General features: G+C 50.7%; 2 protein-coding genes across 3 annotated transcripts in view; one reads left to right on the top strand and one right to left on the bottom strand.

Moving 5' to 3' along the window:
- LOC139233915 (sorting nexin-11-like) overlaps positions 1-21286 on the top strand; it is a 368480-nt gene that overhangs the window by 205727 nt on the left and 141467 nt on the right. The gene's annotated exons all lie outside the window — the stretch shown is intronic.
- Positions 16999-21286, bottom strand: part of skap1 (src kinase associated phosphoprotein 1) — a 641866-nt gene continuing 637578 nt past the window's right edge. For both annotated transcript variants that reach the window (XM_070864573.1, XM_070864574.1), the window contains exons 13-14: positions 19335-19434; positions 16999-17264 (exon numbers count right to left, since the gene is read on the bottom strand). In XM_070864573.1, coding sequence (XP_070720674.1) covers positions 19342-19434 — 93 coding nt within the window. In that variant the 3' untranslated portion in view covers positions 16999-17264; positions 19335-19341. The remainder of the gene's footprint in view (positions 17265-19334; positions 19435-21286) is intronic.

Raw genomic sequence — 21286 nt, 5'->3', positions numbered from 1 at the left:
ACACAGGGGGTGATGGGTGAGCGGGACACAGGGGGTGATGGGTGAATGGGTGAGCGAGCACAGGGGGTGATGGGCGAGCGGGTGAGCGGGTCACGGGGGGGTGATGGGTGAGCGTGCACAGGGGGTGATGGGTGAGCGGGACACGGGGTGATGGGTGAGCGAGCACGTGGATGATGGGTGAGCGGGACACAGGAGGTGATGGGTGAATGGGTGAGCGAGCACAGGGGGTGATGGGTGAGGGGGCACAGGGGGTGATGGGTGAGCGGGACACAGGGGGTGATGGGTGAGCGAGCACGGGGATGATGGGCGAGCGGGTGAGTGGGGCAGGGGAGTGATGGGTGAGCGAGCACGGGGGTGATGGACGAGCAGGACTCGGGGGGTGATGGGTGAGTGGGGCACAGGGGGTGATAGGCGAGCGGTCACAGGGGGTGATAGGCGAGCGGGCACGGGGGTGATGGGCGAGCGGGCACGGGGGGGGTGATGGGCGAGCGGGACACTCCTGTATAACCTGGTGCTGGGGAGGTGACAGGGACCTGGTCTCACAGCCTGACACCCTGTGCTGTCTTCCTGTCCGTGGGGGAACCTCTGATTTATAACAGGGTCCTTAAGTTACCTGCGTGTTTGTGAAAATAATATCCTTGTAACTTGCACTTGCTTATGTCAGAAGGTGTCGGCTATTTGCCTGCACCTCTGGCAACACACACCCATTATGCGTTTGCACCTGTTATATCACACGGCCCAATTCCTCACGGCTGACAGACCACTCACCTTTATAGTCTCCAGGATCCCTCCACTCCACCTCCCCAACCCCCAGAGGAAAGAGTGGCTGTTTATCATTAACCTTGAAAAGGAAAAAATAACCTCAAACATCGTCCAGTGTAACAGACACCTGGGCGTGAGGTACAGGAATCGACAGTCCTTGCTCTGTACTGCTATGGATGGCATTCCCTGGTCACCAGGCAACTGACACATCACCTGTATGCCCTGAATTCACTCCTGACCCAACAGTAAGGCCTCAGCCGTGGTTCAGTGGGCAGCGCTCTCGCCTCCGAATCACAAGGTCATGGGTTTAAGGCCCACTCCAAAGACTTCAGTCCCGATCCAGGCCGACACTCCCAGTGCAGTACTGAGGGAGTGCTGCACTGTCAGAGGGGCGGTACTGAGGGAGCGCCGCACTGTCGGAGGGGCAGTACCGAGGGAGCGCCACACTGTCGGAGGGGCAGTACCGAGGGAGTGCCGCACTGTCGGAGGGGCAGTACTGAGGGAGTGCCGCATTGTCGGAGGGGCAGTACTGCGTCGGAGGGGCAGTACTGAGGGAGCACTGCATTGTCGGAGAGGCAGAACTGAGGGAGCACTGCACTGTCGGAGGGGCATTACCGAGGGAGCGCCACACTGTCGGAGGGGCAGTACCGAGGGAGCGCCACACTGTCGGAGGGGCAGTACTGAGGGAGCACTGCACTGTCGGAGGGGCAGTACCGAGGGAGCGCCACACTGTCGGAGGGGCAGTACCGAGGGAGTGCTGCACTGTCGAAGGGGCAGTACTGAGGGAGCGCCGTACTGTCGGAGGGGCAGTACTGAGGGAGCGCTGCACTGTCAGAGGGGCAGCACTGAGGGAGTGTCGCACTGTCCGAGGGGCAGTACCGAGGGAGCGCTGCACTGTCGGATGGCAGTACTGAGGGAGTGTCGCACTGTCGGAGAGGCAGCACTGAGGGAGTGTCGCACTATCGGAGGTGCCGTCTTTTGGATGAGATGCTCTCTCAGGTGGATGTAAAAGATCCCACGGCACTCTTCTGAAGCGGAGTGTTACACCTGGTGTCCTGATCAATATTTATCGCTCAATCAACATCACTATAACAAATTCCATTACCACATTGTGTGCAAATTGGTTGCTGTGTTTCCCACATTACAACAACGACTACACTTCAAATGTACTTCATTGGCACTAAAGCTCTTTCAGACATCCTGAGGTTGTGAAAGGTGCTCTAGAAATACAAATTCTCCTTTGATTTCCTTTTGACCTTGGTTCAGTGACAGGGAAGCGGTTTGGTCCCCAGCCTGGGCACAGGATCGGAGTCCGGGACACGGGGAGATTCTGAACAGGACAAGGGAGGTCGGGAGATGTGGGGAAAAGGCGGAAAGGACATGATTGGCTCTGGATGAGATGTAAAGGAATTTTATCATCACACAGAATACTCTGGCACAGATCCATGCAGCACAAGTCTGATGGAATTTACTCCGGGGTGAAATGTCTGTGAGAGCCCTCTGAAATCTGGTATTCTCCATTAATAAGAACATAATAGAAGCAGGAGTCGGCCATTCGGCCCCTCGAGCCTGCTCCGCTATTCAATACGATCATGGCTGATCTGATCATGGACTCAGCTCCACTTCCCCGCCCGCTCCCCATAACCCTTCACTTCCTTATTGTTCAAAAATCTGTCTATCTCCGCCTTAATTATATTCAATGACCCAGCCTCCACAGCTCTCTGGGGCAGAAAATTCCACAGATTTACAACCCTCAGAGAGAAGAAATTTCTCCTCCTCAGTTTTAAATGGGCGGCCCCTTATTCTGAGACTATGTCCCCTAGTTTCAGTTTTCCCTATGAGTGGAAATATCCTCTCTGCATCCACCTTGTCAACATAAGAACATAAGAGTTAGGAACAGGAGTAGGCCATCTAGCCCCTCGAGCCTGCTCCGCCATTCAACAAGGTCACGGCTGATCTGGCCGTGGACTCAGCTCCACTTACCCGTCAGCTCCCCATAACCCTTAATTCCCTTATTGGTTAAAAATCTATCTATCTGTGATTTGAATACATTCAATGAGCTAGCCTCAACTGCTTCGTTGGGCAGAGAATTCCACAGATTCACAACCCTCTGGGAGAAGAAATTCCTTCTCAAAATTCCTTGTTGAGCTCCCTCATTATCTTCTAAGTTTCAATAAGATCACCTCTCATTCTTCTGAACTCCAATGTGTAGAAGGAGTGCAGGTGTCAAGGCTGGGGTTCGAAAACTACTCAACCTATCTTCATAAGTCAACCCCTCATCTCCGGAATCAACCTAGTGAACCTTCTCTGAACAGCCTCCAATGCAAGTATATCCTTCCTTAAATACAGAGACCAAAACTGTATGCAGTACTCCAGGTGTGGCCTCACCAATGCCCTGTACAGGACTTCTCTGCTTTTATACTCTATCCCCCTTGCAATAAAGGCCAACATCCCATTTGCCTTCCTGATTACTTGCTGTACCTGCATACTAACTTTTTGTGTTTCATGTACAAGGACCCCCCAGGTCCCTCTGTACTGCAGCACTTTGCAATTTTTCTTCATTTCAATTATAATTTGCTTTTCTATTATTTCTGCCAAAGTGGATAACCTCACATTTTTTCACATTATACTCCATCTGCCAAATTTTTGTCCACTCACTTAGCCTGTCTATATCCCTTTGCAGATTTTTTGTGTCCTCCTCACAATTTGCTTTCTCACCCATTTTTGTACCATCAGCAAACCTTCATCCAAGCCATTACTATAGATTGTAAATAGTTGAGGACCCAGCACCAATCCCTGTGACACCCTACTAGTCACTGCTTGCCAACTGGAAAATGATCCATTTATCCCGACTCTCTGCTTTCTGTTAGTTAGCCAATCCTCTATCCCCGTGAGCTTTTATCTTGTGCAGTAACCTTTTATGTGGCACCTTATCGAATGCCTTCTGGAAATCCGAATACACCACATTCACTGGTTCCCCTTTATCCACCCTGCTCATTACATCCTCAAAGAACTCAAGCAAATTTGTCAAACATGATTTCCCTTTCATAAAACCATGCTGACTGCTTGATTGAATCATGCTGTTCCAAATGTCCTGCTACTGTTTCCTTAATAATGGACTCCTTATTAATGTGCCGGGGCTGATAACTCCCGGTAAAGTCCCCAGTCCCGTCGCGCAACACTCTGGCGTGCAGCTTGGAACGGCAGAGCTGTGTGATTGACACTTCAGAGAGTTTATAAGCTGTAATTGATGTGCATTAGCAGTTTTCGACCCCCAGCCTTGACACCTGCACTCCTTCTGAAATATACGGAGTATAAAATACACAGGGCCCTATTACTCTCTATACTGAGAAGTTACATCGAATATCCAGACCAGGCACAAGCCATTCAGCCCTATGGGTCTGTGCCGGTATTTATTCTACACACCAGCCTCCTCTCACCCCTCTCCATCACCATATCCCTCTGTACCTTTCTCCCTCGTGTGTTTATCCAGATCCCTTTAAATGCTTATATGGCATACATGAGGCCTATTACTGCATGTAGTATACATGGGGCCAGTTACTATGCAGTATATATGGGACCTGTTACTGTGTGCAGCATATATGAGGCCTGTTACTGTGCAGTATATATGGGGAGTATTACTGTGTGCAGTATATATGGGACCTGTTACTGTGTGCAGTATATATGGGGCCTGTTACTGTGCAGTATATATGGGGCCTGTTACTGTGCAGTATATATGGGGCCTGTTACTGCGTGCAGTATATATGGGGCCTGTTACTACGTGCAGTATATATGGGGCCTGTTACTGCGTGCAGTATATATGGGGCCAGTTACTGTGTGCAGTATATATGGGACCTGTTACTGTGCAGTATATATGGGGCCTGTTACTGTGCAGTATATATGGGGCCTGTTACTGTGTGCAGTATATATGGGGAGTGCGACTGTGTGCAGTATATATGGGGCCTGTTACTGTGCAGTATATATGGGGCCTGTTACTGCGTGCAATATATATGGGGCCTGTTACTGTGCAGTATATATGGGGCCTGTTACTGTGTGCAGTATATATGGGGCCTGTTACTGTGCAGTATATATGGGGCCTGTTACTGTGCAGTATATATGGGGCCTGTTACTGTGCAGTATATATGGGGCCTGTTACTGCGTGCAATATATATGGGGCCTGTTACTGTGTGCAGTATATATGGGGCCTGTTACTGTGCAGTATATATGGGGCCTGTTACTGTGTACAGTATATATGGGCCTGTTACTGTGCAGTATATATGGGGAGTGTTACTCTGTGCAGTATATATGGGGCCTGTTACTGTGTTCAGTATATATGGAGCCTGTTACTGTGTTCAGTATATATGGGGCCTGTTACTCTCTCACATTCCCCGGCTTCGTCAGTTTGGATTATACTCGGGGCCGGTCGTCCCTCCTCACTTTGGCATCGTACTCTCTGCAAGCGGCTCCAGACTATGGGACTCCTGGCTCCCTCAGCCTCGCTGTCCTCCAACAATCTACAGCTTAGACAATACAAGCTTCACCTAATCTATCTTTGTTTCTCACTCATTCTCAGGATTTGGGTGCGCTGGAAGGGCCGGCATTTGTTGGCCGTCTCCGAGAGGGTAACTGAGTGGCTCGCTGGGCCATTTCAGGGGGAATTTAAAGCCAGGTATGGGATTGGAATTAGACACAGCCACAGGTCAGGTATGGACAGCAGGTTACCATCCCTAACTGACGGACATTAGTGAAACAATCCCAGGGTTGATGTTTACTGATCTAAACTTTATATTTCCAGACTTTCCTCAGCTGAATTCAAATTCTGAAAATTGCCACAGTGGGATTTGATCTCATGTTCCCTGGATTACTGGTCCAGGAATATAACCACAACTTGCATTTATATAGTGCATTTAATGCAGTAAAACGTCCCAAGGTGCTTCACAGGAGCGATTATGAAACAAAATTTGACACCAAGCCATATAAGAAGAAATGAGGGCAGGTGACCAAAAGCTTGGTCAAAGATGTCGGTTTTAAGGAGCATCTTAAAAGAGGAGAGAGAGGTGGAGAAGTTTAAGCAGGAAGTTCCAGAGCTTGGGGCCCAGGTAGCTGAAGGCACGGCCACCGATGGTGGGGTGATGGAAATCGGGGGATGCTCAAGAGGCCAGAATTGGAGGAGCGCAGAGACCTCGGGGGGGGGTTGTGGGGCTGGAGGAGATTACAGAGATAGGGAGGGGCGAGGTCATGGAGGGATTTGAAAACAAGGATGAGAATTTTGAAATCGAGGCGTTGCTTAACCAGGAGCCAATGTGGGTCAGCGAGCACAGTGGGTGATGGATGAGCGGGAGTTTTAGGTTCTGACTTGCAGCACAGACTTTGGATCATTATTGGCTCAATGATATAACGAACAGGCTGTGGGATACGGACCTCGATTCTGCACCGAATGCTGAGTGGGTGCAGTTGGCAGACGCCTCCACCAGGTGGCGGCCTGGCTGCTCCTGAAGTTTGGGCAGAGTTAAACCCGATGGCTTATTTCAAAACTTTGATGAACTTTTAACCTTTCTTCCTCCGGCCCACTCCCCTGACATTCTACCGCATATTGCCATTTGCACAAATTAGCTTACGAGCACGTTGAATGTTAGCCTTTATCTTAAAGGGGATGAAAGTTGTGTTACGGTTATATAAAGCTCGGGTCAGACCCCGTGCGCAGTAACTGTGCCCAGTCCTGGGCCCCGCCCCTCAGGGAGGGTATATCGGCCTTGGCGGGGAAGCAGCGCAGAATGATACCGGGCTGAAAGGGTTAAATCCCGAGGACAGGCTGCACAGACTGGGCTTGTATTCCTCTAATGTAGAAGATTGGGGCTGACCTAATCGACGTGTTTAAGGTTATTAAAATAATTAATAGGGTAGAGAGAGAGAAACCATTTCCTCTGGTCGGGGGGGGGGGGAGGGGGGGGAAGAGTCCAGAACAAGAGGGCATAACCTTAAAATTAGAGCCCGGCCGTTCAGGGGTGATGTCAGGAGGCACTTCTTCACACAAATGGCAGCGGGAATTACATACACAGGATATATGGCACAGAAACAGGCCTTTGGGCCCAACCAGTCCATGCCGGCATTTATGCTCCACTCGAGTCTCCTCCCGGCTTTCCTCATCTAACTCTATCAGCATAACCCTCTATTTCCTTCTCCCTCGTATGCTTATCTAGCTTCCTCTTAAATGTATCGATACTATTCGCCTCAACCACTCCCTGTGGCAGCGAGTTCCTCATTCCCACCATTCTCTGTGAATCACAGAACGGTTACAGCACAGGAGGCCATTCGGCCCGTCGAGCCCATGCCGGCTCTCTGCAAGAGCACCTCAGCCAGTCCCACTCCACCGCCCTTTCCCCGGAGCACTGCAAAATGTTTTCCTTCAGGTACTTATCCAACTCCCTTTTGAAAGCCATGATTGAGTTTGCCTCCACCACCCTCTCAGGCAGCGCATTCCAGATCCTAACCACTCGCTGCGTATAAAGTTTTCCCTCATGTCGCCTTTGGTTCTTCTGCCAATCGCCTTAAATCTGTGTCCTCTGGTTCTCGACCCTTCCACCCATGGGAACAGTTTCTCTCTATCTACTCTGTCTGGACCCCTCATGATTTTGAACACCTCGATCAAATCTCCTCTCAACCTTCTCTGCTCCAAGGAGAACAAGCCCAGCTTCTCCAGTCTATCCACGTAACTGAAGTCCCTCATCCCTGGAACAAGTGAGTGAGAGCGATTTCCACATTCTCACCACTCTCTGGATAAAGAGATTTCTTGTTTTGGATCTGGAACTCTCCCCAGCCCCCCAAAAACAGTTGAGGTTGGGGGTCAATTGAAAATTTCAAAGCTGAGATTGATAAATGTTTGTTAGGCAAGGGTATTAAGGGTTACGGAACCAAAGTGGGTGGATGGAGTTAAGATACAGATCAGCCATGATCTAAGTGAATGGCAGAACAGGCTCGAGAGGCTGAATGGTCTCCTCCTGGTTTTTAAAAATTAGTTCCTGGGATGTGGGCGTCGCTGGCAAGGCCGGCATTTATTGGCCATCCCTAATTGCCCCTTGAGAAGGTGGTGGTGAGTCGTCGCCTTGAACCGCTGCAGTCCGTGTGGTGAAGGTGCTCCCACAGTGCTGCTAGGGAGGGAGTTCCAGGGTTTGACCCAGCGACGATGAAGGAACGGCCGATATATTTCCATGTCAGGATGGTGTGTGACTCGGAGGGGAACGAGGAGGTGGTGGTGTTCCCATGCGCCTGCTGCCCTTGTCCATCTAGGTGGTAGAGGTCGCGGGTTTGGGAGGTGTTGCCGAAGAAGCCTTGGCGAGTTGCTGCAGTGCATCTTGTAGATGGTGCACACTGCAGCCACGGTGCGCCAGTGGTGGAGGGAGTGAATGTTTAAGCTGGTGGACGGGGTGCTGATCAAATTCCGATGCTCCATTCCCATGTAGGCGAAAGTAATTGCGTCTGGAATCCTCGCGGCGTTAGAATTGCCGCCACGGAACATTGCCCGAGCACGCTATTAACATCTTATGACTTTGCACAATTTCTCGGTTTATATAATTGCAATAAAGAAAGCAAACTATACGTTCACTTTCCTCTGCCCCGACAGCCTGCCCCCAGCATTATAATTCAATCCCACAACAGCACTGCCACAAGCAGCAGGCAACTAAACCTTCTGTTTGTTTACTAGTTCTTATGGTAATTTTTCCTGTCCTGAAATAAAGAATAATGGCTGCCTGGCTGGGAGTGATTACACGACAGTAATCTGATGGAGGGCTGGAGCAGGAAGTGAGTGTGCAAAGCTCAAGTGGGCCGTAACCATTATGCAAACCTTGGGATTAGATTACAGCCTTGGAATCACTCCCTGATACGTGATACTATTCATAATATATACAGTTTGTGGGTGTTTTATTGGGGTTCAGGGCTGGGACCAGCTGTCACTGAGCTACGGATATCTGGCTGGTGATTACAGGCTCAGCAGAGAATTCATGATTTTGATATAATTTTTTCCCTTCAATAAAACCAGCAGTAACTGCAGCAGATAGTTTGGAGGTAGCACGCCCAATATACAGGCTTCTTCGGCAGCACCTCCCAAACCCACCACCTTCAACACTCACTCCCTCCACCACCGGCGCACCGTGGCTACAGTGTGCACCATCTACAAGATGCACTGCAGCAACTCACAAACCCGCCACCTCGACCGCCCAGAAGGACAAGGCCAGCAGGCGTACGGGAACACCACCACCTCCACGTTCCCCTTCAAGTCACACACCATCCCGACTTGGAAATATATCGGTCGTTACTTCACCGTCGCTGGGTCACAATCCTGGAACTACCTCCCTAACAGCACTGTGGGAGCACCTTCAACACACGGACTGCAGCGGTTCAAGGCGGCTCACCACCACCTTCTTAAGGGCAATTAGGGATGGGCAATAAATGCCGGCCTTGCCACGACATCCGCATGCCAGGAACTAATAATATAAAAACTGTCAACTTTGGGAATGGGTAACTGGTAATGGAGCTACCTGCTTGGTCTCAGTCCGTCGGTTTTATGTTGGCCCAAATGGTAAACTACCTGCCCTGGGAGTGTTTGATGGGACAGTGTAGAGGGAGCTTTACTCTGTATCTAACCCTGTGCTGTACCTGCCCTGGGAGTGTTTGATGGGACAGTGCAGAGGGAGCTTTACTCTGTATCTAACCCATGCTATACCTGCCCTTGGAGAGTGTGGGGACAGTGTAGAGGGAGCTTTACTCTGTATCTAATACGTGCTGTACCTGCCCTGGGAGTGTTTGATGGGACAGTGTTGAGGGAGCTTTACTCTGTATCTAACCCGTGCGGTACCTGCCCTGGGAGTGTTTGATGGGACAGTGTAGAGGGAGCTTTACTCTGTATGTAACTCATGCTGTACCTGCCCTGGGAGAGTGTGGGGACAGACTGGCCTACCCGAGAATGTTGAAGCTTTTTGTAGGCTGGTTCCCAATTACCACCTGTCCAAGCTCTGCCTTAGTTCCCAATACTCACAATTTCATTTCCTGTTGACTGATTTTGCACAATTGAGTCCAAGCGCGTGATTGACGGGGACAAAAGACTGCGACGGGATTGGTTCCCAGAAATCACCCATGGACACAATCGCTCAAAATCAAGAGCTAGTTAATGATTTCACCGGTGTTGGCAATGCTAAGATAGGGGTGTGCCCAACATCGAGCCTTGGGACTGAACTTGCATCACTGAACATTAATCGCTGATGCAAACCCGTCCCGGAACTCCTGGCCCTGCTCGGGTCACGGGGACCGTGACTGGATTCTCAAGGTTGGACATGTCTCTCAGAGTTTGCACTCAACAACAACAGATGGGGAGGCTGGACAAAGACGAGGGAGACGGGAATAGAGGATTATGGTGATAGAGTTAGACGAGGAAAGAGTCGAATGGAGCATTAAACAGTGGCATGGACTGGTTGGGCTGAATGGCCTGTTCCTGTGCCGTATATCCTGTGTAAAACTGCATTAATATAGCACTGTTAACGTAGTAAAATGTCCCAAGGCGCGTCACAGGAGTGTTATCAGAGAATGTTTGACACCGTGGCACACAGGAGTGATTAGGGCAGGTGACCAAATGCTTGGGCAAAGAGGTAGGGCTGGAAATTCGTTTGGAGGTTCCTCAGGCACTAATGTCGGGCGGGAAATGGTCAGCGATGGGAGCCACAAAGTTCAGTGTTTGTGCCCTGAGAGTGGGGCGGGCACTGAGGGAGACATTCCCCACGCCTCTCAGGGCGCTGGGCCGGGTGAGCAACTGAACCCGAGCTAAAGAGTCGGCCTTAGAGCGTCCTGAGAGAGGTCTTACTGCAACAACAACAATCGGAACAAAAATCATTCCCTATACATTCCTCACCCCAAATAAAGTTAAATCACTATAAACCAATCACTCACACTGACCTCCTGCAGTCGCTCCTTCCCCCAATGCCCCGGGACAGCTCTGCACACCAGCTTTCTCTGACGGGGTCACTACGGGGCGCTACATAGAAAATAGGTGCAGGAGTAGGCCATTCGGCCCTTCGAGCCTGCACCACCATTCAAGAAGATCATGGCTGATCATTCCCTCAGTACCCCTTTCCTGCTTTCTCTCCATACCCCTTGATTCCTTTAGCCGTAAGGGCCATATCTAACTCGCTCTTGAATACATCCAATGAACTGGCATCAACAACTCTCTGCGGCAGGGAATACCACAGGTTAACAACTCTCTGAGTGAAGAAGTTTCTCCTCATCTCAGTCCTAAATGGCCTACCCCTTATCCTAAGACTGTGTCCCCTGGTTCTGGACTTCCCCATCATCGGGAACATTCTTCCCACATCTAATCTATCCCGTCCGGTCAGAATCTTGTATGTTTCTATGAGATCCCCTTTCATCCTTCTAAACTCCAATGTATAAAGGCCCAGTTGATCTAGTCTCTTCTCATATGTCAGTTTGGCTATCCCGGGAATCAGTCTGGTGAACCTTTGCTGCATTCCCTCAATAGCAAGAACGTCCTTCCTCAGATTAGGAGACCAAAATTGAATATTTCAGGTGAGGCCTCAACAAGGCCCTGTACAACTGCAGTAAGACCTCCCTGCTCCTATATTTAAATCTCCTAGCTATGAAGGCCAACATACCATTTGCCTTCTTTACCGCCTGCTGCACCTGTATGCCAACTATCAATGACTGATGAACCATGACACCCAGGTCTCGTTGCACCTCCTCTTTTCCTAATCTGCCACCATTCAGATAATATTCTGTCTTTGCGTTTTTGCCCCAAAGTGGATAGCCTCACATTTATCCACATACTGCATCTGCCATGTATTTGCCCACTCACCTAACCTGTCCAAGTCACCCTGCAGCCTTTTAGCGTCCCCCTCACAGCTCACACCGCCACTCAGTTTAGTGTCATCTGCAAACTTGGAGATATTACACTCAATTCCTTCATCTAAATCATTGATGTATATTGTAAAGAGCTGGAGTCCCAGCACTGAGCCCTGCGGCACTCCACTAGTCACTGCCTGCCATTCTGAAAAGGACCCGTTTATCCCAACTCTCTGCTTCCTATCTGCCAACCAGTTCTCTATCCACATCAGTATATTACCCCCATTACCAGGTGCTTTGATTTTGCACACCAATCTCTTGTGTGGGACCCTTGTCAAAAGCCTTTTGAAAGTCCAAATACACCACATCCACTGGTTCTCCCTTGTCCACTCTACCAGTTACATCCTCAAAAAATTCCAGAAGATTTGTCAAGCATGATTTCCCTTTCATAAATTCATGCTGACTTGGACCGATCCTGTCACTGCTTTCCAAATGCACTGCTATTTCATCTTTAATAATTGATTCCAACATTTTCCCCACCAGTGATGTCAGGCTATGGGTGCAGTTATAAAACGAATGTTGCCTCCGTGTCGATACCGGGGCGTTGCACACTGGCGCGGCACTCCCGGGCAATACTGCTCCGCACCGCCGGCACCGGAACACTGAATTCGCTGAGCGCCGCTGATATGGATGCTCGTGGCTACAAACCCTTTAGCGGCCCTGTCCCGACCCTCGCTATCCAAACAAATTTCTCCCCCTATTTAAGGACCATCTTAAAGGAGAGAGAGGCAGAGAGGTTTAGGGAGGGAATCCCAGAGCTTGGGGCCCAGGCAGCTGAAGGCACGGCCACCAATGGCGGAGCGATGGAAATTGGAGATGCTCAACACGCCAGAATTGGAGGAGCGCAGAGATCTCGGGAGGGCTGGAGGCGATTAGAGAGATAGGGAGGGGTGAGATAGGGAGGAGAGGGCTATCTTGTGCAGTAACATTTTATGTGGCACCCTAAGGCATTCGATAAGGTGCCACATAAAAGGTTACTGCACAAGATAAAAGTTCACGGGGTTGGGGGTAATATATTAGCATGGATAGAGGATTGGCTAACTAACAGAAAACAGAGAGTTGGGGTAAATGGGTCATTTTCCGGTTGGCAAACAGTGACTAGTGGGGTGCCGCAGGGATCAGTGCTGGGTCCTCAACTATTTACAATCTATATTAATGACTTGGATGTAGGGACCGAGTGTAATGTAGCCAAGTTTGCTGATGATACAAATATGGGTGGGAGAGCAAATTGTGAGGAGGACACAAAAATCTGCAAAGGGATATAGACAGGCTAAGTGAGTGGGCAAAAATTTGGCAGATGGAGTATAATGTGGGAGAATGTGAGGTTATCCACAAAAAATAGAAAAGCAAATTATAATTTAACTGGAGAAAAATTACAAAGTACTGCAGTACAGAGGGACCTGGGGGGTCCTTGTGCATGAAACACAAAAAGTTAGTATGCAGATACAGCAAATAATCAGGAAGGCAAATGGAATGTTGGCCTTTATTGCAAAGGGGTAGAGCATAAAAGCAGAGAAGTCCTGCTACAATTGTACAGGGTATTGGTGAGACTACACCTGGAGTACTGCGTACAGTTTTGGTCTCCGTATCTATGAAAGGATATATTTGCATTGGAGGCTGTTCAGAGAACGCTCACTAGGTTGATTCCGGAGATGAGGGAGTTGACTGATGAAGATAGGTTGAGCCTATACTCACTGGAGTTCAGAAGAATGAGAGGTGATCTTATTGAAACATATAAGATAATGAGGTGGCTCGACAAGGTGGATGCAGAGAGGATATTTCCATTCATAGGAAACTAGGGGACATAGTCTCAGAATAAGGGGCCACCCATTTAAAACTGAGCTGAGGAAAAATTTCTTCTCTCAGAGGGTTGTAAATCTGTGGAATTCTCTGCCCCAGAGAGCTGTGGAGGCTGGGTCATTGAATATATTTAAGGCGGAGATAGACAGATTTTTGAGCGATAAGGGAATAAAGGTTTATGGGAGCGGGCGGGGAAGTGGAGCTGAGTACATGATCAGATCAGCCATGATCTTACTGAATGGCGGAGCAGGCTCGAGGGGCCAAATGGCCGACTCCTGCTCCTATTTCTTATGTTCTTATGAGGCCATGGAGGGATTTGAACACAAGGATGAGAATAGTAATATCATAAAAATGGAAAATATGGCGGGGATAATCTGCAGAGATAGTGAGGAGAAGAGAATGGAATGTTTATATATATATATTTGTAGCACTGCTGAGTGAGATGTCAGATATTCTGCTTTATAGCAACAAAGTGCGAAAGGGGAGATAGTAACCGTAGCAGCCCCAGTGTGTTTAATGCCAGGGACAACGCTGGGTGGAACTCCTGAGGTTTGATCACATGATCTCCCACCTCCAACTGCCCCACCCGCACCCTCCTGCCATTGGTCGCCCGAACCGTCCATCCTACTGATGGCCCGCCCTCCCCACGACCAATCGGAAAAGGGATCAGACTCTTCCTTACCTGATTGGATGATTCCTGACCATCAGTCTTTCTCCCCCCATGTCCGATATTTTTATAACTGGTAAGAAGTGCTTGAAGAACATTTTTGAAAAATACACAATTATTTTCAACGCCTCTGTTTGTTCTCCGGGGATTTTGCTCGCAGCGGCCTCCTGGAGATTAATTTTCAATTCCTGGAATCTCAATCCAGGAGGGTTTACATAAGAATATAAGAATTAGGAGCAGGAGTCGGCCATTCAGCCCCTCGAGCCTGCTCCGCCATTCAATGAGATCATGCCTGATCTTCGAACTCAACTCCACCCTCCCGCACTGTCCCCGTGTCCCTTGGCAACAGTAATAGCTAAGGTCGAACAGAAGCGTGGCGATTACTGCAGCCAATACATGCCAGTTCACTCCGCTGCTTTAACCCCCAACATCGAGCAGTTTATTTTGGATGGGTTACCATCTCCACTACAAGGGCAGGGACACGTGGGTCGTTGCTTCTTCCCACCATGTTACGAGGAAGGAATATCGCGTTGAGCGCCTCTCCCTCAGTACCGCCAGCAGCTCGTGTCTGGGATCGAGGCTTTGGTTCGATTCCCAGGCCCGTTCTCTGGGAGTCTGGTGCAACAAGCTGCAGGGTAATATCAGAGTGATAGATCCCGTCCAGCGGAGATGGAACAGCTTTATCGGCCTGCTGTAATGTTGAAGTTAATGTTTCATTACCGCTTTTACTTTCTACATGAGGTTTCAGAGAATGCAGCAACATCTGTCCGTAGTGCTGTGTTCCATCAGGTGATGAGCAGTCCTCCATAGCCTGGCCAAATCATCGACGTCAAGAACTCGAGAGAGTCGACTAATAGTCTCTTCGTTCCTCCCTCCGGGTTATTCCAAAGTCTAAAGAGAATCTTTCCACCAAGCTAGGCTCTCTCGTCAGCTGTGGCTCAGTGGGCAGCACACTCGCCTCCAAGATATAAGGTCGTGGGTTCAAGTCCCACTCCAGAGACTCGAGCAAAAAATCCAGGCCAACACATCCAGTGCAGTACTGAGGGAGCGCTGCACTGTTGGAGGGGCAGTACTGAGGGAGCCTTGCACTGTCGGAGGGGCAGTACTGAGGGAGCACCGCACTGTCGGAGGGGCAGTACTGAGGGAGCACCGCACTGTCGGAGGGGCAGTACTGAGGGAGCACCGCACTGTCGGAGGGGCAGTACTGAGGGAGCACCGCACTGTCGGAGGGGCAGTACTGAGGGAGCGCCGCACTGTCGGAGGGGCAGTACTGAGGGAGCGCCGCACTGTCGGAGGGGCAGTACTGAGGGAGCGCTGCACTGTCGGAGGGGCAGTACTGAGGGAGCACCGCACTGTCGGAGGGGCAGTACTGAGGGAGCGCTGCACTGTCGGAGGGGCAGTACTGAGACTGTGCTGTACTGTCGGAGGGGCAGTACTGACGGACGTACTGGAAGTTTCATCACATGACCTCCCACCTCCAATCGCCCCGCCCGGTAAAACTGTCCCCCACAACCATAGCCAATATTTTTAGAATTATTAACAAAAATATTCAAAGAACATGAGAAACACACACAATGCGCTGCCTGAAAGGGCGGTGGGAGCAGATGCAATAAAACATTTCAAAAGGGAATTGGATACCTACTTGAAAAGAAGCCATCAGTAGAACTATTTGGTATGGTGGTTATGTTACAGGGCCTGTAATCCCGCGGCCTAGACTAATGATCCAGACCCGAATTCAAATCCCAGCACGGCAGCTGGGGAATTTAAATTCAATTAAATATATCTAGAATTTATAAAAAGCCAGTGTCAATAATGATGACCATTAAATTGTCAAAAAACCCATCTGCTCCACTAATGCCCTTTAGGGAAGGAAATCTGCCGCCCTTACCCGGTCTGGGCCTGTGTGTGACTCCAGACCCACAGAAATGTAGTTAACTCTGAGTCCTCACCCCTCTCAGCACCACCGACAACTGCGGGCGACGCCTGCATCCTGTGAATGAATGTTAAAGAGCGGGAGGAGTGCGACTAATTCAATCGCTCTTCCAAAGGGCCGGCAGAGGTACGATGGGCCAAATGGCCAAAGCTGTAAGATTGTACGGGGCTGGAATTGCCCTGTTAGCGCCCCCAGGTGGTGCGGATGATTTATGGCTGGGGGAATGGGTGACAGAAGCAACCAGCAGCGATGGTCACTGCCCTTCGACTGTTGTCTGTGGCGCTGCCCATGGCAGTGCCGCAAGAATTGCCCCCGGGGTTCCGCGCTGTGCCCCTTAGTGTTTGCCCCGATCAAGGCGACGCTGTCATCCAGCGATGGCAGCCTGCGGATTTGGCTGGGGGCCGCCAACGTGCAGTCCGGTAAGCCCCTCCCCCGGAGGCCCAGTGGGTGCCAGGGAAACGGCTGCAGAGTTCGCCGCGGCCCCTCCCCTTTCCGTTGTGACGTGGTCAGTGCCGTGTGGAGCCTCGCCCCACCCACCCCCACAGTGACATTCAACAGTCTATCTCGCCGGCCATTCACTTAATTCAAATTGTGCTCCCCAAACGGGGAGCGGGGCCGTTTCGCCCCCAGTGAATTTTCTCAATGGCCCATCGATTATTCTCGCTCGTGCTTCTCGTGGCCGTGTACGAGGGATTCATCTTTAATTCCTGGAGACCCCTGAGCAATCCTGGGGGGGGGGTTAGTAACCCTGGCCCCCCCCAGCAATAATCCCACCCAAGTATCGGGACATTGGCTGGGGGCGGGGGAAATCGGGATATGACGGTAAGTCTCGGTCATTGGATGGATCGTACAGGGGAGTATTTCGGGATCCTGTTACTGTGACACAATCCCATAAGGCAGCATTAACAGCACAGCGATCAAATGCCAGAAACGTGTCTTTATTGATTAGCGTGCAAAGCGGGAGGAACGGTGGATGGTGCTGTGCAAAGCCTCTCTTCTTCTTCTTCAAGGAAGATGTCTGGGTGCGTTCAGTGTGAAGGTGCGATGCGCAATCGATTGGCTGGCGAGAGGCAGGATGCCACAGAAGCTTGCTGGGGGCGATTAGCCAACAGTCTGCGGTCACAGTCCAGTGCTGGCTTCACACGGTCTGGGCGATCGCTATACCGTGCGACTGACTCTCTGTCAGAGGGCACGGAACTGGAACAGAAAGTGAAAATGGAAACAATAGAGGTTTATCAAAGCAGAGCACTGTGGGGAGAGCGATCCTCTCCTCACTCGGTCCTGGTGGAAACATCGCAGGAACCTTCAGCAGAGGACTGGGTTTTCGATGTCAACACGCAGTGACCAGAGACACCCTTCCCTGCCCCACTGCTCATTTCTCTCCTTTCCTGAATGCACGGACTCTGGTTAGAGGCCAACAAACATCAGCCTGGAGGAGGGAGTCAGACTGAGAGTAACAGCAGCACCGTGGTTACATTACCGGGCCAATAATCCCAAGGCCTGGACTAACAATCCAGAGATACACGAGTTCAAATCCCACCAGTTAATTAAATTCAGTTAGTTAAATAATTCTGGAATTAAAAAAAGTTATCAGTAATGGTGACCATGAAACTCAACTGGTTCACTAATGTCCTTCAGGGAAGGAAATCTGCTGCCCTTACCCGGTCTGGCCGGTATGTGACTCCAGACCCACAGCAATGTGGTTAACTCTTAACTGCCCTCTGAAATGGCCTAGCAAGTTGTGCCTGTGGGAGCACCTTCACCACACGGACTGCAGTGGTTCAAGGCGGCTCACCACCACCTCGAGGGCGATTAGGGATGGGCAATAAATGCCGGCCTTGCCAGCGATGCCTACAGCCCAGGAACAAATAAAAAAAGGTCAACCCTGCGCTACCTTCTAGTGGACATTTTCAGAACAGCAGCAGTAGAGTCCTCGGAGCAGATTGAGTTCCCTCGCACTTTACATAGGAACAGGGGGCCATTCGGCCCATCGAGCCTGTCCTGCCATTCAATTAGATCGTGGTTGATCTGTATCTTAACTCCATTTACCCGCCTTGGTTCCGTGACCCTTAATACCCTCACCCAACAAAAATCAATCAATCTCAGTTTTGACATTTTCAATTGACCTCCGGCCTCAATAACGCTTTGGGGGAGAGAGTTCCAGATTTCCTCTACCCTTTGTGGGAAGACGTGCTTCCTGACATCACCCCCGAACGGCCTGGCTTTGCTTGGTGCTGGAGGGTTGTCTGGTCGCCGAGAAGCCTTTCGTCCATCTTCATTGCTCAGTCTGTCCATGTCTGGTCCGTTTGGCCAACCGACACCGTGCCCTCTCCCATTCTGTACGTTACTTTAACGCTCCTGCCCCTTGCTCTGCCCCCGGAACCCCCCACCCCCACCATCCCGTCAGTGAGGTCCTGCCCTGTGCCCTGCTTATTACCAACAGGTTAATCTCTGCATTGAAACAGCAGACAGAGGGACATAGTACGGGTTTGTTCAATGTTTAGCTGAGAACAGTTCCAGTCAGATGACACAACCGCCTTTCCCTCGCCCAGTCTCCGAGCCTCACAGCTGCAAACGGACCAAGAACAGTGTTCCTACAAATCATTTCAATTTATTTTTCATCTCATCGCTGGACCCAGAGTTTCACAGCAGAGAATGTACAGCCCAGAAACAGGCCATTGGGCCCCACGGGTCCGTGCCGGGGTTTATGCTTCACACCAGCCCCCTCCCACCCCTCTCCATCTCACCCCATCACCATATCCTTCTATTCCTTTCTCCCTCATGTGTTTATCCAGCTTCCCCTTAAATACATCGATACTATTCACTTCAACCCCTCCTTGTGGGAGCGAGTGTCACATTCTCACCACTCTCTGGGGAAAAAAAGTTTACCCTGAATTCCCCATTGGGTTTATCAGTGACTATCTTATATTGATGGCCCCGAGTTCTGGTCTCCCCCACAAGTGAAAACATCGTCTCTACGTCCACCCTATCAATCCCTTCATTGTTTTAAGGAACTCGATCAGGTCACCTTCTCAATTCTACAGGTAAGAGACCCAGCCCGTTCAATCCTTCGCGATAGGTTCCAGCCTATGTCCCCACCCTCCTCCGTCCCCATAGCCCCGCCCTGCTCCCCATCCTCGCACTCCCACCCCCACAACTCCAGCAAGCAGAGGCCTAATCATTTTAGTCAACTAGCATTTCATACAATGTCTCCGTCATTGAAAACAACACTGGAAGAGTTTGCCTTCTCCAGCCCTGAATACAGACCTGTCCTTCACATTTCATAGGCTTCCATCAGGTAATCCTTTGGCACGATCCCGATCACACCTTTCATCTCACCGACCCACCATCCGTAGGGGTTGTAGTCCTGAGAGGAAAGGAGAATCAAGAGACTCATCATTTTCCCGTTACAGTCCTTCCATCACTGAGTCAGAGGTCGTGGGTTCAAGTCCCACTCCAGAGGCTTGAGCACAAAAATCCAGGCTGACACTCCCAGTGCAGTGCTGAGGGAGCGCCGCACTGTCGGAGGGGCAGTACTGAGGGAGTGCAGCACTGTTGCAGGGGCAGTGCTGAGGGAGCGCCGCACTGTCGGAGGGGCAGTGCTGAGGGAGCGCCACACTGTCGGAAGGGCAGTACTGAGGGAGGGCCGCATTGTCGGAGGGGCAGTACTGAGGAAGCGCTGCACTGTTGCAGGGACAGTGCTGAGGGAGCGCCGCACTGTCGGAGGGGCAGTGCTGAGGGAGCGCCGCACTGTTGGAGGGGCAGTGCTGAGGGAGCGCCGCACTGTCGGAGGGGCAGTGCTGAGGGAGCGCCGCACTGCCGGAGGGGCAGTGCTGAGGGAGCGCCGCACTGTCGGAGGGGCAGTACTGAGGGAGGGCCGCACTTTTGGAGGGGCAGTACTGAGGGAGCCCTGCACTGTTGGAGGGGCAGTGCTGAGGGAGCGCCGCACTGTCTGAGCGGCAGTACTGAGGGAGCCCTACACTGTCGGAGGGGCAGTACTGAGGGAGCCCTGCAGTGTCGGACGGGCAGTGCTGAGGGAGCCCTGCAGTGTCGGAGGTGTCATCTTTCAGATGAGATGTTAAACCGAGTCCTCGACTTCCCTCTGGGGTGGATGTAAAAGATCCCATGGCCACTATTTCAAAGAAGAGCAGGGGAGTTATTCATGGTGACCTGAGACAAATATTTATCCCACAATCAACATCACAAAAAAAAATACCCCAAGTTATCTGGTCATTATCACATTGCTGTTTGTGGGAGCTTGCTGTGCCCAAATTGGCTGCCGCGTTTCCCACATTGCAACAGTGACCACACTTTAAAATTGGCTGTGATGCGCTTTGTGATATTCTAAGTCTGTGAAAGGAGCTATATAAATGCAAGATCTTTCTTTCCAAACAAAGCTGCAAGAAGAAGAGGATGCCGTGGTTATTCTGGAATCATAAACTCATATGAGCGACTCATCAAACTGAGCATGTGGGGCTTGGCTTTGGGGATCTGTGTTTGAAAGCCTCAAATCAAAAATCTTCTCCTCCACTGAGCCTGCGTGCGCGGAAGATTGCGACACGGATTGTCACCAACATGTCAACATGTATCTTGTGGGAGAAGAACAAAATCTAGAAACATTACTTGCACCAAACTCCAGCATTTAATTTTCCTCTGTGGTGTGACTTTGAGTGGGATAAATATGCGGGACAAATGCGAAAAGCGGACAGATTGTAACACATGCGGACCATATTATGCTGAGTCTCCCAGCTCTCCATCACCGTACTGTGCCAACAATCCCAGGGTCATAATGACAGCCAAATGAAGAGCAGTAAAAACCCTAAAGCTCCCATTTCGAATATTTACATCGGAGACGGCATTAAACTGCACAGATGCTCGCTAATTATACGGAATTTGTAATCTACTGAACTCAGCTCGGGGATTCGGAGCGGTGCCAGCTTTCTGGGGAGTGCACCGAGCCTGTTTCTGAGCCCCCTCCTTCGCCCTCCCGCCCTCTCCCCTTTAATTATTACAGAGAGAGGTCAACGTGCAACTCTCCAAGTGGAACTGGATCCAAAAAATCCCGGGTCTTCGAGTGGTGCTTGGGAAAATGCTGCCCGCGAGTCGGCCACATCTCGGGTCAAACCCGTCCGGGAGCGGGACCGGCAACTACGCTGTCAAAGCGTCTGGTTGCTAGAGTGACGTGTTGCTAAGTGACTGCTGCCAGCGACTGTCCTGTG

The sequence above is a fragment of the Pristiophorus japonicus genome, chromosome 21, assembly GCF_044704955.1.
Source record: "Pristiophorus japonicus isolate sPriJap1 chromosome 21, sPriJap1.hap1, whole genome shotgun sequence".
NCBI classification, from domain to species: Eukaryota; Metazoa; Chordata; class Chondrichthyes; family Pristiophoridae; genus Pristiophorus; species Pristiophorus japonicus.
This window is presented reverse-complemented; position numbering and strand designations above follow the sequence as displayed.